Genomic DNA, 20226 nt, shown 5'->3' with positions numbered 1-20226 from the left:
GACCTTAGGACATCTTCCAGTACCATAAGGAGGCCTAAAAGAAAGGAGATTATCCCTGGAGGGGGACTTTTTACATGGGTTTATAGTGATACAGAACAAGGGTGAATGACTTCAAACTTGAAACATTCAGATTTGGTATTAGGAGAAAATTCTTCACTGTCGAGGTACTAAGGCACTGTAACAGGCTGCCCAAAGAAGCTGTGGATGCCTTGTCCCTGGAAGTGTTTAAGGCCAGGTTGGATGGATTTTGAGCCCTCTGGTCTGGTGAAATGTGTCCCTTCCCATAACAGGTGGGGCTGGACTAGATGATCATTAAAGGTCCCTTCCAACCCAAACTGTTCTGTGGTTAAAATGTGACGCTTTTGTGTATTAGTGTGAGAAAAGAGCTGAAGTTTTTATCTGAATTCTCAATAGAGAAAGAAATACCCAATGGACTTGGATTGTTGAGTAATGTCTAAATCCTTTGGACACAGAAATATAGAGGATCATAAACAAGAGGAAATAATACCATTTACCTGCCTTCTCTTGAAATGAAATCTATGGTGATCAGCCTGGAAAATCCCAAGTCTGCCTGTGTAGGTCCTTATCCAGAAGGATGTACAAGATTCTGCAGGACAGTGTTAACCCATGCCTGTGTTTGCTCTGACTGGTCAGAGTTCATAGTGTGCTAACGCAAGTTGTTCCCCATTGCCTGTGGCAGCCCCTGGCTGCCAAGGATGAAAACCACCACTGATCCTTTCCAACTGGGCAGATGAGCCTGCACGAGGTAACATTTTGTCTAAGGCTGCTGCATATGTAGCCTTTGGACTCATCAGAATTGATAGTGCTTTGTGTGACAGAAGAGTGCAGTGTCCAAGATAAACTGAGGAAAAGAGATCTGGGTATGCAAGCCTTCATTTAAAAAAAGCATCTTTCATCTCGCTGACAGAGAGGTTCCTGCAGTGCTTTGATTGCCCTGTAATTATGTCTGTTTTTCCTGGTTTGTTTGAAAGGCAGATCTTGTTAAAAAAAGGTGCTGTGTGGAAAGAACTTGGCTGTCTCTGCTGCCCTTCCTTGAGGGCACACAGCAGAGCTGTCGGATTAATTTTTCTTGCTGCATTATTAAAATGGAAGATTGTTTCTCGTGGATTTGAGTGTAGGCATGGTGTGTTCCTCCCACCTTAGGTGAGGAGGGGCATGAGGGGCCGGATGGTTAAAGCAGACAGAGAAGTCATGAGGTCTGACTTCTTCCCACGCTAACTTTCAGCATGATCCCAGAGGTGGTGCTTTAATCCTTCTGCCTTCAGTCTTTTGTTGTGGGCTGCCCCAAAGGCTGCAGGAAACCCAGGGTGGTGTGGAGGAAAGGAGACTTGAGAGTGGAGTAAATGCCAGGTGTGAGAGGTTAGCAGTTGGTAGCAGCTCACAGTTTTCATGCTGTTTGACTTTATCTGAGATGGCACCATTGTGGAGCCATTTGCCTCAATGAGTATCTCAGCTTTTGTTAAAAGGAATTAGGAAGAGCATGGAAAAAATTAACAGAAAAAAAGAAGGGGGGGTGGAAAGCCTGTCTTTGGTTAGAGAGAAAAGCCTGGATATGTGATAGCCTAGATATATGTAGTCAAATATAGACTAGAGGCTCAACTGCCAAGTAAGCAAAATAACTCAAGAACAGGTTTCTAATCCCTTTACAAATCTCAGTTTTAAAGAAAGTCTGTGTAACTTTTGAGGGCTTGACTCATGTTTGTAAGTGCCCAGGCTTGACAGTGCTCTATTTTTAAGTGCTGTCTTTATGTTGAATCTTGGGAGGTGAGATGAAATTTTTTTTTTTAAAGTAACAACAAATCTTAATATAGCTGAGAATGCGGAACTGCCCTTAGAAAAATAGGTTGGACACATAAAAAGGAATCTTGCTCAGCAGGCTGAAGATGCAGAGCAGCTTCTGCGGTTACGTTTTTCTTTCTTCTGGCAATTTTGGGGTGGGGATGTAGCTGATGCAGTCACTTGGCCTTACATTTCATTTCTAATGTAAGTCAAATATTTCTGTACATAAAGAACCTGGCTGAAGCTGTCTTAGCCCAAACTGGAGAAGCTGTTTGCTAAAATTCTGTTTTGTGAAACTTGAGGCAACCTGAAGTTGCTCAAAAATAGGAGTTACAGGATGGATAGGGAGAAGTAGATGCTCCTTTTGAACTGAAATGGTTTAGTACAAACAGGAGAAGACAGGCTGGCTCTCTTGCTTCAGAGACGTGATTAGGTTTTAGTTGTCATCTCCTGCCTAGAGTCCTGAAGATTTAAATGGCATGAAAATGAAGTCAGCTGCTTAAAGCCAAAGCTAATCAAATGAGGAGACTCTGAAGTAGGAGGATAATCTTTGTCATCTGACAGGCAATCCTAAATTCCCATGGGATACCTGTGCAGCTCTGCTGTAGTAACATGTGTCTGTTGTGCTGAGACCAGCTCTCCTACCTTCAGCCCAGCAGTCTTTGCGTGGCTGGTAAGCCATAAAAACTGAAAACATGAACTTGAAGTCTCAGAAGCAAAGTGACACCATGTGCTAGAGAACTGCTGAATGATGCTATGCTGAATCTTCTGATGTTCAATGGTGTGAAACTCATTTGAGGGATTTCACAGAAATTTTGAGGTGGTTGACCTGATGATGTTGCTGCTTGGGCATATTTTTCTTAAAGAATGTAGTCATTTTTTCATACAGAAATGAGTTGAGTGAATATTCAGTGTAGGTTAATTTAAAATTAAAATTTAAAATGTAAAAATATGCAAACACCAGAGTTGAGGGTCTTTTAAAAAACAAAACCCCTGCTCAGGGAGTGCAATTATTCAGGCTGTGCATACATCTGATTACTAAGCTCCCAAGCTGGTGAGAGCAGCTCTTCAAACTCCTTGAAGCTTTCCCCCAGGGTGTACCAGCACTGCAGGCAAAATGCCCTTGTAAAGCCAAAGGTAGCAAAAAGGGAAGTGGGGTGAATAAAAGTGGCAAAGCCATCTTTTGGGTTCGTCTGGGGAAGACTGCAAACAGCTTCTTTTAAAATAATTTTCCTGACTGTGATTTGAGATGTATTTATTGCTTTCACAAAAAGTTGTCTTGGAACAATGCCGGTTTGGGATGCTGGGACACACAGGCTGGAGGGTGAACAGGCATTGACCACCAGCTCACCGAGTCCCTGCAGAGGCAGCAGTGCAGGTCTGCTGGCGTTGCTGTGCTGGCCTGGGTTGGGTGGTGTTTCACACATTCCATGTCCCTTGGCACAGCAGGACTTGGTGGGGACACTGGGATCGCTGGGATGGTGTGTGCACACCAGGGAATAGCGGGGCTGTTTGCCGAGTAACTGCGCTGCCCTCTCAGGGCACAGGGGCTGCAGGAGCGCCATGTGAATCCCCGGTATTCAGACCAGTTGTTGTGAGAGAAGTCCCTCACCTGCACTCTTTTTCCTCCCCGCCCCGGCTTTTTATACAGCTGTATTATACATGGTTATAAATTATCACCAGATCAGGCTTTTACATTTCCATTTCCCATCGTTGTTAAATCTGGTAAAGGATGTTGCAGAGCTTGTGTGAAGAGGACCTTGGTAAGCAGCACTTAGCAAAGCCAAAGCCTGTGGCTTTCCCGAGCCTGTGCAGCACCGGGAGGTGGCACCAGCTCACTGCCGAGACTCGGACAGCGCTGCTGGAAGCACCACCTAAGTGAGCCGTCGGGTCCTGGGATGGTGCTCCTGCAAAATCGCTGGGAAGGTGCTTCTGGCTCCCAAGGCTTTGATTATATTTTAAAGCAGTGCTTTCTCAGCCTTTATTCTTCAGGCAGAGAGGAGAGAAGCCGTTGTAGGTCTTGGTGGCTCGTAAATTCCTGGTAGCTAATCCTTACAGCTTCTGAGATGTGCCCCTAATAGGCATTGTGTCTGCGGAAAAGCCTGGCACACTGCAAGCCCATTATCTAGATACAAAGTACTCTGGTCTATCTGCTCATATCCACTTAAGGATATTTCTTTATTCTGTTAAGCAGCCTTGGGCTTGTTCTCTGGTTGTGTGTGATTTGTGTTTTTGAGACGGTTTTTTTGTTGTTTTTTCAAGCAGTTATGAAAATGAAATTAGGTATGTTCAAACATGCAATTACTTTTCCCTGTAATTAATTTTTTGTAAGAATAATGGAAATGTTTCTCTTACCCTTTCCATCTGAATGTTAACAGGGTATTGCAGGTCTTATTAAGAAATATTCCAAGTAGTGTTCAACTTAGTGTAAAGCCCAGACACCCTCACTGAAATAATGGTGTTATTTTTGTGTTTAAAGATTACGTGTTGCCTAATATTTTTTTAAATGCTTTTAATAGCCTTTAGAAAAAACCTCAGCCAAGTACTTTCCAGCATAAACTGTGCTCATGTAAAACTCATGGAAAGATTTTACTTACCCAGAGTAACATGAATATTTTGAAACATGGTTGTATTCTTGCCAAGATGCTACTAAACACTGAGCAGTGAGGATTGATTGTAGGAGCATTCCTTTTGCTAAAAGTTTGGTGGTGACATTTAAGAGTTCTTGGGTGGAAAATGGGTGGAGTCTTCCTCAAGTTTGGAGAGTTTGTTGAAATCTGTTTTGGACAAAGTGGCTTTGTCCCCCTCTAATGACTTATGTAAAGCCTTAAGAATGTTACATTGCTTCTTGGGGATTTTACCAGATGTCTCAGAAGAAAGAAGGTGCTGCTTGTAGTGGCAAGGACCAGCATTTGGGCCTTAGCACTCCCCAAGTATCCCTTGCTCAGTGGTCAGCCAGGACTCTGTGTGTCACTACTGACAGCTGCTGCTTTCCTCTTCTGCAGGTTTTCATTTCTGTCAACTGCCTCAGCACAGATTTTTCCTCTCAGAAGGGAGTTAAAGGTCTGCCCCTGAATCTTCAGATTGACACTTACAGCTACAATAACAGGAGTAATAAACCTGTCCACAGAGCCTACTGCCAAATTAAAGTCTTCTGTGACAAGGTAAGTTTGGATCAATGTGCCAATGACTGTTTGGGAAGGCTGCTCCGCAGTTTAACTGGGGTTTTTTTTGTTGTTTTTTTGGTTGGTTTTTGTTGTTGTTGTTGTTTTGTTGTTTTGTTGTTTTGTTTTTTTCTTCTAATGGTGTCACTTGCTGTTTTGGCTCCCTTAAAAGTCCTGTCTGTGTTTAGCCTTTGCAAGGAAAAAATTTCAACCCTTTCTACTTGGCTCATAGATGTTATGATGACCTCAAATAAATCTGCTGCTCTCAAAATGCTGCAGTGCTAAGTTTCCTGAGCATTGACTTTAGAGAAAGGTCAGGCAGTGGCAGACTGACACTGGGAATAGCCTTCAGCAGGAGAAATCACTGGAGGCTTGTGTAGGCTTGTCTTTTTGCCCAAGTTCTGTTGTGTTTGTCCTTTTGAATTTCTTTGCATTTTCATACTGCATTTGTTACAAAAAGCCCTGAACCAATAACTTGCAGAGCTTGTGAACAAAAGATGTACCACTGTGAGATACAGCAGCATAAAAAAGCCCATTTACAAGCTGGATGAGTGCTGTAATTTGACTGCTCTGCCTAATGCATTTAGCACACAGAATTAATGCCTTTCCCAAAGCCAGTATTCAGCAGAAGCTGTGAAAGAAACAGCAGAAGCTGCGCTGAAAGCAGTTGTAAAAACTTATCTGAGTTTGCAAAGAAAGGAAATTTCCTAGTCTTCATAACCTGCAGGAACAGGTTATGCCTGCCTGAGCAGTCTTTTGAAGGTCCAGGGCATGTAATGTGTAATACTATTTCCAGAGTGACCAAGATTGTTCGAGGCTGTGATAAATGCTTCCTGGACTTCCCAGTCCTTTTGATTGCTGGGAACCATATTGACTTCCTATTTTGCTGATATCCTGCTTGATTTGGACCTTTTATTCTTTGAATCCAAACTTGTCTTCATAGGGCAGGCTCTTGCAGGTGATACCTCAAATGCCATGCAGTGCAGGCTGAGGCAGTAACTCCCCTCTCTGCCCTGTGCTGGCTTTGCCACACTGCTGTGTGGTCTTGCCTGGTGTTCCCTAGGACACTGGCACAAAGATTCATCTCATGCACCATTGTTCTGTCTCTGCTTACCTCCCAAAATATATGGTGCCCTCTGCATTGTGCTCTTGCTGTAGCATCCCATTAACTCATCCTGCCACATTCTGTTGTCCATCTACAGGCTTTTAAATTGGTTCCTCTGCATTCCTGCAGAGCTGGGAGAGCTGCCTGTAGCTGCTTCTGTTGTGATACTTACTGCAAAGAATTTACAGGGACTTAGTAAAGGCTCTCCAGAGTCATCTTAAGGACTTGCCAGTAAGCCCAAGAGGCTTGGGTCTCATGAGATTTCATCAGGTCTTTATTTTTACTTCTTTTTCTATTTTCTTCTGCCTATTTCAATATGAGACTAAAACCAGTGTCTCATCTAATGTTTTTTCACCCAAGTAATCTGGTAGTCTTGTGTGCTATCAACCTGTTTTCTTTAAAATACAGAGTGGATTGATTTGCTACAGGTTAGGGGGGGATCTTTTACTTCTAAATTGTCCAATCAATTACTGTCACAAGGCTAAAATGACTTACAGGCTTGTGCCACTGCTAATAAGACAAAGTGGTTAATAAGAAGGCAGATGTGTAGTCAGCATATAGACTCCAATGGCTTCCTTCAAGCTATGGCAGAAATTTTAGCAAATCTAGTAATATAATAATGCCAGTGCATCTTTTATTTCCCTTTGAGATTTTGACTTACTCTCCTGATTTATTCCTCCAGATGCTTTGCAAATTGTACCTGAATTAAAAGAGGAGGGAAGAAAGGAAAGAGAAATGTATAATGGATAATAAGATATAAAACTGAATCTTAAAGTTCCTTCCTTTCACCTTTCCCTTGTTTTCAGGCTCAACTTCACTCCCTAGTTCTCTCCCTTGTCCCCTGCAGCAGTGCAGGTGAATGGGGGCTGTGGTCAGTTCTTCACACATTGCTGATGCTCCTTCCTCCTCAGGAGGAGGACTCCTCACACTTCCCTGGCTTCAGTGTGGGGTGCCTCCCATGGGAGACAGTTCCACAAACTTCTCCAACATGAACACTTCCCACAGGCTACAGTTCTTCACAAACTGCTTCAGTGTGGGTCCCTTCCATGGGGTGCAGTTTTTCAGGAACAGGCTGCTCCCATGTTGGTGCCCCATGGGGCCACAAGTTCTGACAGCAAACCTGCTCCAGCACAGACTTCCCATGGAATCACAGCCTCCTTTGGGTATCCACCTGCTCTGGTGTGGGGTCCTGCACAGGCTGCAGGTGGATCTCTGCTCCTCCATGGGCTGCAGGGGTGCAGCTGCCTCACCTTGGGCTGCACCACAGACTTCAGGGGAATCTCTGCTCCAGTGTCTGGCTTCCCCCTCCTGCACTGACCTCGGGATCTGCAGAGGTGCTTCTTTCACATATTCTCACTTTGTTTCTGACTGTTGCTGCAGAACATTTTTCCCCTTTCTTAAACACATAAGCCCAGAGGCACTATCACCACTGCAGATGGGCCTTGGCCGTCTTAAGCTGACTGGCATTGTCTGTTGGGCATGAGGGAAGCTGCTTCTTGGAGTAAACATCCCCTCAAAAAATCCATCCCTGTAGCCCCTGTGTGCTATCATATCATACACAAACCTCATGTACTCATGGACCCTAATGCTGGCTCCATGCTCCAGGCTCCTTTAAAAGCATTGGCATTTCAGAAGGAGCACCTATTTCCTGCCCTGTATTGAACTGTGTGTAATCAGCCAGCTGCTTTTGAATGTTTAGAGGACCATTGTTACTATAATATTCACACCTGTTACAACCCTGAATCTGTTTGTCCTCATGTGACTGCTCTTACCTGTAGAAATTCTGTTACCTATATTTTCTTCATGGAGGGCTAAATCTATAGTCTGGAGGTCTGTTGAAAAAAAAAAAAACCACAAATCAGCAGAAGATTATGATGTTGTGGCCACCTAACACAGATGTCTCCTCTATTCCTTTGTCAAGGCTATGTTTGCAATGCTTGGGATGTTTGGTTTTCATCTACTCCTGTGTGGTTTCAGGACCTGTGTGAAGTATGGGTGTAAGGGTGTCATCCTGTAGAATGTTATGGCACAAGCTTCTTTCAGGCTTGGCCCAGCAATATTTGGGCTGAGCAGGGATGAGGCTGAACTGTCCCAGAGGAAGAAGACTTTCTCTATTCTGAAGGTATCTCAGCTATGCATCCACAAGAGGAGAATTAATTAGGGTTTTACAGACTAGAGCTCATGTTGCCCTCTGGGATTTGCTGTTTCTCTGGTAGTGGTGGGCAGTGCTGTGGGAAGACTTTCATGGGATGGTAGGAACAAATGAGTGGGATGCTGTTGGAAGGAAAGAGTAGGTGCCAGGCCGCTGGAGCACTGATGTGAATGGGCAGCAACACGGACACTGTTCTTTCAGTTGCATGACCACAGAATGGTTTGGGTTGCAAAGCACCTTTTAAGGTCATCTAGTCTTCTAGTCTAGATCTCTGCCATGGTCAGGCATACATTCTACTAGACCAGCTTACTTAAAGCCCCATCCAACCTGGCCTTGAACACTTCCAGGGATGGTGCATCCATAGCTTCTCTGGTCAACCTGTTCCAGTGCCTTGCTGCTTTCATCAGAAAAAAAAATCTCCTTATGTCCAGAATAAAACTATCCTCCTTCAGTTTGAAACCACTGCTCCCTGAGCTCTGCTGACAGAGCAAGTTGTGTCTTCCCAGGGCAAGTTATGTCTGTTATCAACACAACTTGGTTTTGTTTTTTTAATGTGAGTTTTAATGTATTTACCTGGGCCCCAGTAGCCTGCATCAGGCTGACTTTCAAGCAGGGAATGGGAGGATAGAGATTTTCTCAATTCTTGTTGAATCAGCATGTTCTCCATGAGGAAGCAGATATTCTTTAGTAGTCTTTGAGTAGCACAACTTTATTATTTCTACATGGAAGGTGAAAATCTAATCTGGAACAAAATCTAATCTTTCTGTTCTCAAGCTGAGATGTTGTGACTGCTCTGGTAAGGGATGACACGGAGGGGTTCAAGTCCAGTTGTTCTGAGGTTTAGATGGGATGTCTTCACTGTAGTGGGCTTTATCAGCTTTATTGGGTCAAGCAAAGCTGGCAGTGCCTGTGTCTTCATGTGTAATTTTTTCTTTTTCACCACAGCTGTCAGAAGCTGCTTTTCTCCTCTCTCATTGGGTGGAAGAAAAGATGATCTGTGTTAATATATATCCAATATCTTGGCTAATTTCCCTTTTTATTGCTGGTGCAGATAAGCCCACGCATAGGCAGCTTGGCATCTATAAAGCATTGATTTACTGAGAAGTAAGGGGGGCTGTTCCCCTTCTCCCATGTGCCATTAGGCGCAGATTCTCACCCCATTCCCACAGGAGTTTTGACACCTCATTTGCTGTAGCTAATTAAGTCTTCCTCCAGTACTGTGTGAGGATGTGGGTGTGTTTTGGCAGCTTTGAAGGAGAAGGAATGACAAATAATGGCTTGGTGTGGCCAGGTAACTGTTACCTTTTGCCCTGCTTTGCAGGAGGGTATTGGGAGACAGATAGAACTTGTGTATACCAGTTTTGGTGACCTAGTGGTAGCACCAGGATTGAGTGTTGAGGATCTCCTGTGGCCATATCACTTCATGCAGCTGGCAATGTGACATCCCTGACTTAACCCACAGTCACATGTGAGGTCTGGGCAGAGCTGGAGGAATGAACACTATTCCAAAGCTTCTCTTTCCATTTCTTCCTCCATCATAGCTGTCCACACCTTGCAGAAAAAACGGCATTATTGCACTGTCCCCTCTGCTGCTTGGTGTGGAAGGCCAGGAACAGCGCAGGCATGAACCCAGTTAGGGCATCTGGATTCCACCATGGCCTGACCCTGATGAAAGGAGAAAAAAATAATCCCTTCTTCAAAGGTTGAGCTCAGTGAGGGCTGGTGCAACTGCTGCAGGCTCTGTGTGAAATGCGGGCGGTATCTTGCACTTGGTGATCCAAGTGTGGTGTGACTCCTGTAGATTTTAATGACAGTCAAGGGAACTCCTAAACTGGGGGAACCTGCAATTCTTTATTGTTTCAAACACTTCAACTATACTTTTATCTAATGCTTTATACAATTGTTATAGATGTGGGTATCTTTTGTCATCGTATTTTCATCTGACTTGAAAGAAAAGCAAGTGTTTGCATCTTGGATATGATTGTTGGATTTCATTAGATGATAGGACTCAAAAGTAAGCAGACATCAAAGTTGACACACTCTGGCAAACCTGCATCTCAGTTACTGTGGAACTGACCTCCACAAACAGCTTTGGAAGAATTGATGTTCCTGCCTCTGCAGCTGAAAAAAACCTCAAAAAATTAAAAAAACCTTCTCTTTCTCTCTCCTCCCCTCTTCACTCCCCCTTTCCCTTCATCTCTTGGCTGACAGGGAGCAGAGAGGAAGATCAGGGATGAAGAGCGAAAGCAAAGCAAAAGAAAAGGCAAGTGCACTGATCCCAGCTCTCAGTTAAATGCCTGTAAGTAGAACTTATTCCATCAGTATTTTAAATATTTGATTTCATTTTGGCTACAAATATCTTGTGCAGTAGAACTCTCAAGTCAATTTTTATCCTCCATAGACCTGTGCTTGTTTAAGCAGTTCCTTGTGGAACAGTCACTGTGTTTTGCAGCACACTGGGTCATTTAGGGCTTCTTCCTGTATAGTTCAGCAGGACCAAGACAGGGTCCTGCTGTGTATTCAGTCAGGTATGGGTTGAAGTGGTGGGGTGAGGGTGGGAGTTTTGGCCAGTCCTGGAGCCCCTCCCAATCCACGTGGCAGTGAGAATAATCAGTCCCAAATATTTTTCAGCTTGATCCCGAACTTAGGTTTTAACTTATATTAAAAATGTGTTTGCAACTCCTCAGCAAGGCCGTGGCAGCCTTGAGGCTGAGCCTCCAGGCTCTCAGCCCTATGCTCACTCTTCTAGAGCAAAGTGGTCCTTAGCAAGTAATTTCAAAGTTTCTGCATGTGTGAAGCATGTGGAGACCTCTGCACTGTAGTACTTAAAGATAAGGAGTTTCTTCCCGCTGAGCATCTTCCTTTAGCTGCTGCAGATGACAGATCCTGTGTTTGGATGACTGGTTATTCACCAGCAGAGCTACTAGAGGATGATAAATCTCCCTGTTCTTTGTTGGCACGGGGCAGGCGCCTGCTCTCGCTTGCTCTGCTGTTCACAGCCCGACTGGTTCAGCCAGCACACACCTCTCAGCTCGCCAGGCAGGATTTTCCTGATGCAACTGGTACAGGCTGCTGGAGCAGCTTCAGAAGATAATGCTGTAGGGAACCCATTTGCTCAGGGGAAGTTGTGGAAAGGGCTGGGTTTTTGGGTTTTTTCCGAAGGACATTACAAGAGGCAGGTTTAGCACACTGTTAGCGTTTCACAAATGGAGTAGCCCCAGTGGCCCCCAAAAGATTACTGCATGCAGCCCTTTGCATTATGGTTGGAAAGGGAGGGCAGTTTCAGTACGCATTTCCCAGGATCTTAGGACTTTACAAAAGCTGCTTTCTAGTGTTAATTTTCTAGGCTTGAGCTTAGCCCAATGTGATCCGTACTTTCCTGGAAAGTATGATGTTTGGTTTTTGATTCCTTGAAGCCATAAGCTGTTATACTCACCTCCAGGTTCACAAATGCCATGTGTACATGAACTCTTCAACAGCAGAAACAGTTTGTGGCTTTTGGTCACAGTTATTCTTACACAAGTTCAGCAATCTTTAAAAAAATCAGTTTTGCAGGGAGAAAATAGTGTATTTTCTACTGAGGACATGAGAAATGATTTTGTTTGAAAAATGTTTTTGTTTGCAGTTGTTTTGACCCCAGATGGATATTTTTCCACTTGGTAAAATAAAGTTTTCAACTGTGATAGTTTGACATGAATGTGTCTGAAATGCAGTTTAAGGCACCTCCTGCCTCTCTCTGTCCTCAGAGAGTCTTGTGGATGAAGTCTGCCCTCTTGGTGGGTTGTGTCACATCAGCTGGTACATTGTGAGAGCCAGAGGGCTGTATGGGAGACAGTGCTGATCCTAGGGGAATGGATCCTAGGGGCTGGCACACCGAGGTGACTGGGATGAACAGTGAGAGGAACCAGAATGTGAAACTTGGAAGTGTGGAATCAAAATTTAACTTTAAATATAACAACTTGCACAAACCAGTATTTGTACTACCTCTGTAGTATAGTGCTGCTGTGGTGCTGTCTCTTTAAGATGCTCCCGATTGGGAACATGCAAGTTGTCCCTTTGTCTTCTTTGTATCCTCCTCCCATAGGAACACCAGCAAGCTTTTGAGGGAATGGAGAGGGAGAAGGTGGGGCAGGGACTAGTTTTTGTGCTCTGTTTGGATGGCCGACTTGGTACATGGAAGACCTTGGTTCCTCTCTTGGGCTGAGTGCCAGGTTATTGTCCATCCCAATTAATATCTAAACACAGTTGAGCCACTCAGCTGGAGAGGTGGAGAAAGCTTTGACTACTCCGTGAAACAAGTCCTCAGGTACCAGGCCCTCAGTTGAGATGTAGACAACCAAAGTTCAAACTCCTTTACCACAGGAGCTTTTTGCTTTGACCTTGACTGCAGAATACCCTTGCTCAGCAGGGTATGTACTTTTAAATGACGTAGGGCCCCATCAGGGCCTTCAGTATCCTCTATCCTGATCTTTGTCTCTGCAGTTTCTGATGTCAAAGTGCCCATGCTTCCCTCACACAAACGTACTGACATCACCATCTTCAAGCCCTTCATGGACCTAGACACTCAGCCTGTCCTGTTCATCCCTGATGTTCACTTTGCAAACCTGCAGCGTGGGGCTCACGTGAGTAAAGCTCGTGGGTGTGGGGGATGAGGAGACTCTGAGATGTATTTGCAAAAGGCCTGGGATGCTGTGTGCATAAGTACATATGAATTGTCAGACTCCATCAGTGCTGTAATCAAATACAGGCTGAGTCTCACATGGGCAAGCAATGTTGCTCCAAGGTACATTGGCTGGAGTTAACTGGGGCTGTTTCACCATCAAACTATTTTCCTATCAAGTCTGGTTTCTGTGAACCTGAAAGGATTTTTCCAGAGCATTTCCACTGCATGAATTGCAGGGTGGTTTTCTCTCATAACATTCCTTGGGATCCTAGTGTGCTGTTGTACAGCACAGACTCCTCCGGATGCCTGCTGCAGGGTGAAAATCCATCCTGTGGAACTGGTGTGTGTCAGCTCTGTGATCTACTGCCAGAGTGCCCTGCCTCAGTGTTCCTGGAAAGTTCCAGCTTACAGGAAACTGGAGGGGAAAAAATTAGCATGCAACTGGGTTTCAAAATCGTGAACTTTGCTGTGCTAGGAGTTCTGCCATGCTCTTAACATAATCTGAACCTTACTTTTTATGAGCATTGCCTGAACTCCTAGCAAGGATGGAGAGTGAACTTGTATCCGTACGGCTGACATTCCAGCATGTTTTTGTACAAAGGCCCTAGTGCTGAGTTTTGTCAGAAGACTCTACACCGGTACAGGTAGAAAACTGGTTAGCTCCTCTTTGTTCCTGTCACTCATTTGAGAGCCTTTATTACTTTTTATGAAAAATGGTAAAGACGGTGTTTACTGGCTTTGGGAGCCAAAGTGTCATTTGATTTAGCTTTGAAAGATTATAAGAGAAAACTAATTCTAGTTCTGGATGAAATATTCACAAAATCTCTCCTTTGTTTTTAAAGGTCCTTCCTGTTGCTTCAGAAGAACTAGAGGGCGAAAGGTAAGAGCTGCCCTTCAACCTCCTGACACCTTGCCCTCGGAGAGAGGAATAAGTCCCTGTAATTGTACCACTGTTAACTTTTTACCTTGTCAATGACAGCTCCAACTTGAAGAGAGGACCTTATATTGGTGAAGAGGACTTTATTGCTACTCCAAATAAGATGGCCAGAATAGAAGAGCCAAAAAGAGGTATTTTCTTCTTTCAGAGACTTAATTTTTGGAGTATTTATCTATCATGAAAGAGGGATGCATCTGAGGTTAAAGAACTTTTAAACTCATATTGATGTATGCTTTAGACTGATTTTTCTGGCTTTGAGTAGTGACAGTTCATGTATCAAAATGTGGTTCAGCTGTGCAAATATTTTAGATTGTGAGAATTTCTGGGGATTTCTGCCATCTCAGACAGTAATGGGCTCTGAACCTGTAAGGAAAGAGTCAAGACGAGGTGAGCAGCTTACCACTATCCCTAATGGACTGGGGCAGAGAATTCATCATGTAGTCTGCTACAAAAATACTCTGGAAATCTCCTCCAGGACTTCAAGCAGTGAACACCAAGAACTGGTTCTGGGTACAAAATTCTTGTATCTTTCATGGTGCCAGGAAATGGGATGTTCTCCTCTGAAAGCCAGGCTAAGAAAATATTTTGCTAATTTTTAACTGACTTTCAGTCTTTGCAATTTCATGTTGCTGTGGTGTTGTGGAAGGAGATGAGAGGTCCCTTTGGGGTGTTGGAGGTGTGTACCTGCTTGATGATTGTTGTGTTTGGTAGGACTACAACAAAGCTTGAAGTATTAAAGCTATGAAGCAGCAAATGCTAAGTCTAGCAAGTCTGACATAATGGGGCTGCCCTTCTGCAGTGTGGATAAACTAGTAGGGAAGGATGAATTTTATAGAAGGAAATCAGACTTCTTGTTTTTTCATACTGCTGCATGCCATAAAACAAGGCCCATGGGATTCTCTCTCCTTTGGTTTACTCTCATCTGACCTGTGCTGTAACTGAGAGTATGTATCCTGTCTTACTTTTCCAGATCTAGTCCTCCCTTTTTACACCCCCCTTTTTACAGCAGGCAAATTGGGAAGTGCATCAAGGTGCTGTGCTATCCTGAGTTCACCTTGTTGCATTAGAAATGCCAGTAATTGTTCCATGTTGCAAGTGTGTCAAAGCTGTGGTGGATGAACCCTTGCAAACAATCCAGGCTGCAATACCTAGTCATTAGAAGATGGATTAAAGACAACAAAGCTGTTAATGTCCAAGCTTTCTTGCTCTCCTGGCTTACTCCTCAGCCTTAATGCAGCTTTTGATGAGACTGATGTTACATGCAATGAGTGTGTGCTAGCTTGAGATCACTAGGGCTACTCCCCTAATTGGGGTTCTTGCTCTTTCATTCCTCTCCTAGCAGGAGACCAAGCCTGCACTGTATGTCAGCTCTGGTGGTAAGAGTATTACTGCTGAAACACAGGAAGGGGTGGGAAGAAAGATGAGACAGCGTAGGAGGTGCACAGAACTGTACAAATAAATTATTTAAAAATTAGGAGGTGGGCAGGATGGCTTCACCTGTTGTGATAGTGTCTGTCACATCATTTGATTGTGAAAAGTCTTATAGCAAATAACTGTAAGATATGGAGGAACCCAAGAATCTCAAAGATTTGTGTTTTGTGTTCCTCATTTCTTTGTTTCAAATATGACCTTTTTTTCTAATAACAGAGAAAATAAAGAAAGTGCAAGAGTACTTTGACAATAAAGATGCGTGAGCATACTGTGGCTTTATGTACAGGAAGTAAGTTTTGAGCTAACCTAGCTGTGTGTGTTTGTGCTGCAGTGTGAACTGTGTATTGAATGCATCTACACATATTTCTTTAGAAGATCCTCAGTGGCTGTCCCCCTGTGCCTAGCCACTGTGGGATAGAGATTTTTCCCAAGAAGCAATTGCACAGTTAATTCCTCTCCAAATTGCTTTCCAGTGTTGCTGTATGTCCGAAAAGAGTCAGAGGAAGTCTTTGATGCTCTAATGTTAAAGACACCATCTCTGAAAGGCCTAATGGAAGCGGTAAGTGATGAGGTTGGTTTATAATCCTTGAGGAAAAACCTCTGGCTACCCAGTCCTTACTGGCCAAACACAGGAGTCAGACTTTCAGTCACACCTTGTGTCCACATATTTCTCCTCTTCTGGATAAGAAGAATAAGGAAGATTTCCTTTCACTAACATGGAAATTAATGCAAATAATACTTTAATTTATTATTAAGGGAATTCAGGAAGCTTGTCTTTTAAGTACCTTACCTCACATTTGTGGGGTCTGGATGTAAGAACCCTTCTGAAGATCCAGCTGTGTCAAATTTGATGACTGGATGTTCCTCGTCAGACAGGGTACTTTTGTTAGGAGATGGAGTGATTTTCAGGACGTGTGCATTGGCTTGGGTTTGTTTCAGCCTTTCAAAGCCATGTTTGGGGCTCACCACTGTCCTTTCACAAGCCTCTAATGCAGAGCTCCAAGTCCCAGCTTCTGTGTGTTGCTGTAGACTTTTAGATATATCTGTGCACATGTGTGATATTGCTCTCTGGTTCTTGACATCCAAAGTAGAATTCCACTATCGCTGCTGCAGAGCAAGGGAAGTACAGAGCTTAAGTCTAAGGAATGATGTAATGTTTGGCATGAGCTCAAAACTGGCTTTTCTGTCTGTCTCTTTCTGTGACTAGTGCCTCTGCTCAGGAACAGGGGCTTGGGGGATGTACAGGCAGGTCTGGCCATTAACTTTTGGTTGTAGAGATAGCTCTATAACCAGAATTTTTCTCTCTTCCTGCCTGTGAGGCTTTGGCAGCTGGAGGGTGGGGGCTAATGGAGAGAGGGATTGAAGTCTGTGAAGTCCTCCCTTACGCCATGGTCCTGAAGTGAAGCTGCACCTTTGCTGTTTCACTTGCATTTCTTAAAGCAAGGAACCAAGTGCTCACAGCTGTGGCTTGGGGAAACTCCGTGTACATTTGCATGTCAAAGCAGTGTATTGGTTTGATACTTGCAAAGCAGTTTGTCAAAGGAAACCAAGCTGAGGTTACTGACTTCCCGACTTTCTGGAGGTCAGTGGCTGTGGCTCCACACTGATGTAACCCTGCTGGGGAAGGAGAATGTTTCTGATCACCTCATGCCCTTAGCAGCAGAAGTCCTCTCTCTGTTGCTATTTTCTTCTTTCAGCCGCTGTCATGACTAGTTTTCACATGATCCCTCTGACACTAAATTTAAAAACAGTTTTCAGTATGCTAAGAGAACAGAGGGCCAAGAGAGAATGAGAGTCAGGGTGTGGAGTGGGCTTTTAATGGGTGGGCTTTTGAGTGTAGGGGCAGGAGGTCGCTGTATGAGAAGTAAGTAGCCAGGTTTCAAACATGATTAAATTTTTTGCACAGAAGTTAGCTAAATGCAAAGAAGAAGTTCTGATCTGTAGATTTACAATATAGTTTGGGATTTAGTGTTGCCTTTACAGGGCAGTAGATATGTCCTCATTTGCAGGCTTGTTGTTGTTGTTGTTGTTCCTTTCTGTAAAATCGGAAGTGAAAGACAATGACAGCAGTCTCCTTGATTCAACAATCATTGCTTTCTTTTGTTCTAGATATCTGACAAGTATGATGTTCCTTTTGATAAAATAGGAAAAATCTTCAAAAAATGTAAAAAAGGGTGAGTATGTACCAGTGCAACAACTGCATAAGAATATGAACCTTTTTCAAACATGTAGGCAGATCTGCTGTATAATTCCTCCACGCACTGCAGATATGTGAATGCCATTTGCTGTTATGTGTGTGTGCACACAAGTACACACATTCCAACATCATCCACAGAGCTGAAGACTGGAAGACTGTAGGAAGGGTCCTACAGAAATATGTAGTCTGGCTTCCTGGTAAATACATGTCATGGAACCTCACTGAGCTAATTGTTATTTCAACCAAAATTGATCATGTCAGAGGAAAAAGCGTTCAGTTTGTTAAAAGACTCACAATGATAAGGAACCTCCTTCAACCCATGTTAAATTGTTCCAGTGGTGACTGGGTTCACTATATCTGCATTTGGCTACAATTGCTAAACCTTGGTTGTCTTTCTGTGGGCTAAATTGAAGAGAACTTAGTTGTGAAGTGTCTGTTTCTCCCAGAGGCCATATTCATCATCTTTTTATTTTGTAGCATAAGTAATTGAGTTTCTGAACATTGTCTGCTTTTGTTTTATCTTTTAATTTCTCAGTAATTTTCTTGGGTTGCCTATAAGTCAGTTTGGTGTCTCAGGCCCCCTTCTTCTTCTAGCCAGAAAATTACACCCTTGCAGGGCTCTGCTTCCATAGCAGAATTACCCACCAGAACAGCTGCAAAAGCTTAGAATCTGTGACACTTAATCACTACTAAGCACAGTTTTGTGTGCACGTGTGCACACAAACACACAGGTATTGACCTTTCTGGCAAATCAGAGAGGTGGCCAAGCATGGGTGGTTTCTTCCCCGCAAGCTCTGTAGGGTTTTCTGCTGATGGTTCGTGACTGACAAGCAAACCCATTCAGAGCTCCAGGTACCTGCAGCTTCAGAAGGATTCTGCTGGTTCCAGTACTGGTCCAGGAGCCAGATTTAATCCTTCCATTCAGACCCTGAGAAGTGTGGCTGCCAGCCTTGATGGCAGGTCTGGGTCAGAACAACCAGATCTGCTATGGGAAGCAATGAGTCAGAGAGAGATGAGCAGGGATCTTGTCTTACCCTTGGGTAGTCCAGGCTTTTTTAGGTTTGAGAATGCCTTTGCTCTCTTTGGCATGTAGAACTGTAAAATTCCTGATCTGTTTTGTTTTTCCAGAATTCTGGTCAACATGGATGATAACATTGTGAAACACTATTCTAATGAAGATACATTCCAGCTGCAGATTGAAGAGGTTGGAGGATCTTACAAGCTCACTCTTACTGAGATCTAAGATCACAGATCACTGTGGATTTTAAACAAAGGTCTCAAGTGAACATTATCCCATAATTCAGTATGTTGGGCAAAACACTAATCACCTCCAGAAGAAAGCCAGATCTTTGACTTGTTCTGGAGAGCAGAGCGGTGGTTTTGCTTAATACATTTGTGTTTGTGTTCTTGCTCATGACCTTATTTGCACTTGAAATGGGCAAGGAAAGATTGGTAATTAAATTGAGAGCATGTATATATTTTTACTAGTGTATTAACCACTAGTAGGTATGGGAGGGAAAATCTCCTGGAAGGTGGCCTTTTCGACTCGTGATGTCTTATTTATCTATTCAGTAACCATGTTTGAGCCTGTTACCAGCTAATACCATTTTACTGGACTGTTTTCTGCTAGGGAGAGCTGCAAGACTACTAATTGATACTAGTAGGAGTTGCATGCAGGTTGGAGAAAAGTCTATAATGTTTACTTGTGACCAGGGCAGACTGTTGAAATCACTTGTGTCATTTGGGGGGAATGTAAAACTGCCTTGCTTATGAAGAACTCGCCTTAGTAACTGTGTGAACTCTCATCAGATGAAGCTATATTGTATATAAGTGCAATATATTTTTGAAGGTTTGTAAATGTGTACATATAAGCAATATATAATATATATAAAAGATGGTGTTCTGTATATACCGTGAATATATGCAATGAAGCCCATCTAAAAGGATGCCATATACAGAGAAAACATATTTAATGTAGATACTTAAAAATGGACAAACCCTTATCATGCACCAAAGGTGAGCACACGTTTGTACATTCATAGAAGGCACAAGAGACCTGCTAGTTAAACATGGATCTTCCGATGTAGAAGGAAAAAAAGGATACTAGATCTCTCCTAAATCCTCATGCACAGACAGGCAATGGCAGTCCTGGTTTCTGTCATGAACTGCCACTAAGTCCTGAAGCAGCTGTGTACTGCAGTTCTCTTGAAGTCTTGTGTTTGGGGGTTGGGAAGGAGGTCTCCTGGAGGGTGGATTTTTTTCTGTAGCAGTGTATTTAAGGCTCAGCTGGATGCTGCCTGCACCAGCAGCTCAGGCGGGATGGAGCCCATGGGCTGGATGGAGCCAGCTTGCAAGGCCTAGGATGTCAACAACTGGAAATGCACAGGCAAGGCTTTTGCGGGAGGAAGGTGGCAAAATGGCTCAGCAGGCCAAGTGTTAAGCAGGGAGTAGGGCCTCCAAGTAGGTTATGCATTCTTGGTGTCTGTGCATACCATGGACCCACTGCTGAGCTGGAGAGACCCAGTGGATACAGCAGCCCCAGCTGGGAGTTCCAGACACCTCCAAAAAGTACTGCCCTATGCTCTTTACTCATCATGTGCGTGTGCCTGTGAAGGAAAGGCATTCTTTGGTTAATAGCAAGTGAGAGGAGCACTTAAAGGGTAGCACTAAGGCAAAAACCTCTGTTACATAGTGAGCAGATAAATGTGAGTGCCAGGTCCAGTGGCAGAGCTTTAGTTAGGTATCTGGGTAATGAAAGAGGTTTGTAACATTTTCAG

The 20226-nt window shown here is 43.7% G+C and overlaps 1 protein-coding gene across 2 annotated transcripts in view; it reads left to right on the top strand.

Moving 5' to 3' along the window:
* Positions 1-19647, top strand: part of GRHL1 (grainyhead like transcription factor 1) — a 39381-nt gene extending 19734 nt beyond the window's left edge. For both annotated transcript variants that reach the window (XM_066314811.1, XM_066314810.1), the window contains exons 9-16: positions 4806-4964; positions 10433-10520; positions 12704-12843; positions 13727-13764; positions 13864-13952; positions 15726-15811; positions 17362-17426; positions 18578-19647. In XM_066314811.1, the coding sequence (XP_066170908.1) occupies positions 4806-4964; positions 10433-10520; positions 12704-12843; positions 13727-13764; positions 13864-13952; positions 15726-15811; positions 17362-17426; positions 18578-18692 (780 nt within the window). In that variant the 3' untranslated portion in view covers positions 18693-19647. The remainder of the gene's footprint in view (positions 1-4805; positions 4965-10432; positions 10521-12703; positions 12844-13726; positions 13765-13863; positions 13953-15725; positions 15812-17361; positions 17427-18577) is intronic.
* Positions 19648-20226: the final 579 nt, after the last annotated feature.

This window comes from Sylvia atricapilla, chromosome 3 (genome assembly GCF_009819655.1).
Source record: "Sylvia atricapilla isolate bSylAtr1 chromosome 3, bSylAtr1.pri, whole genome shotgun sequence".
NCBI lineage: Eukaryota > Metazoa > Chordata > Aves > Passeriformes > Sylviidae > Sylvia > Sylvia atricapilla.
This window is presented reverse-complemented; position numbering and strand designations above follow the sequence as displayed.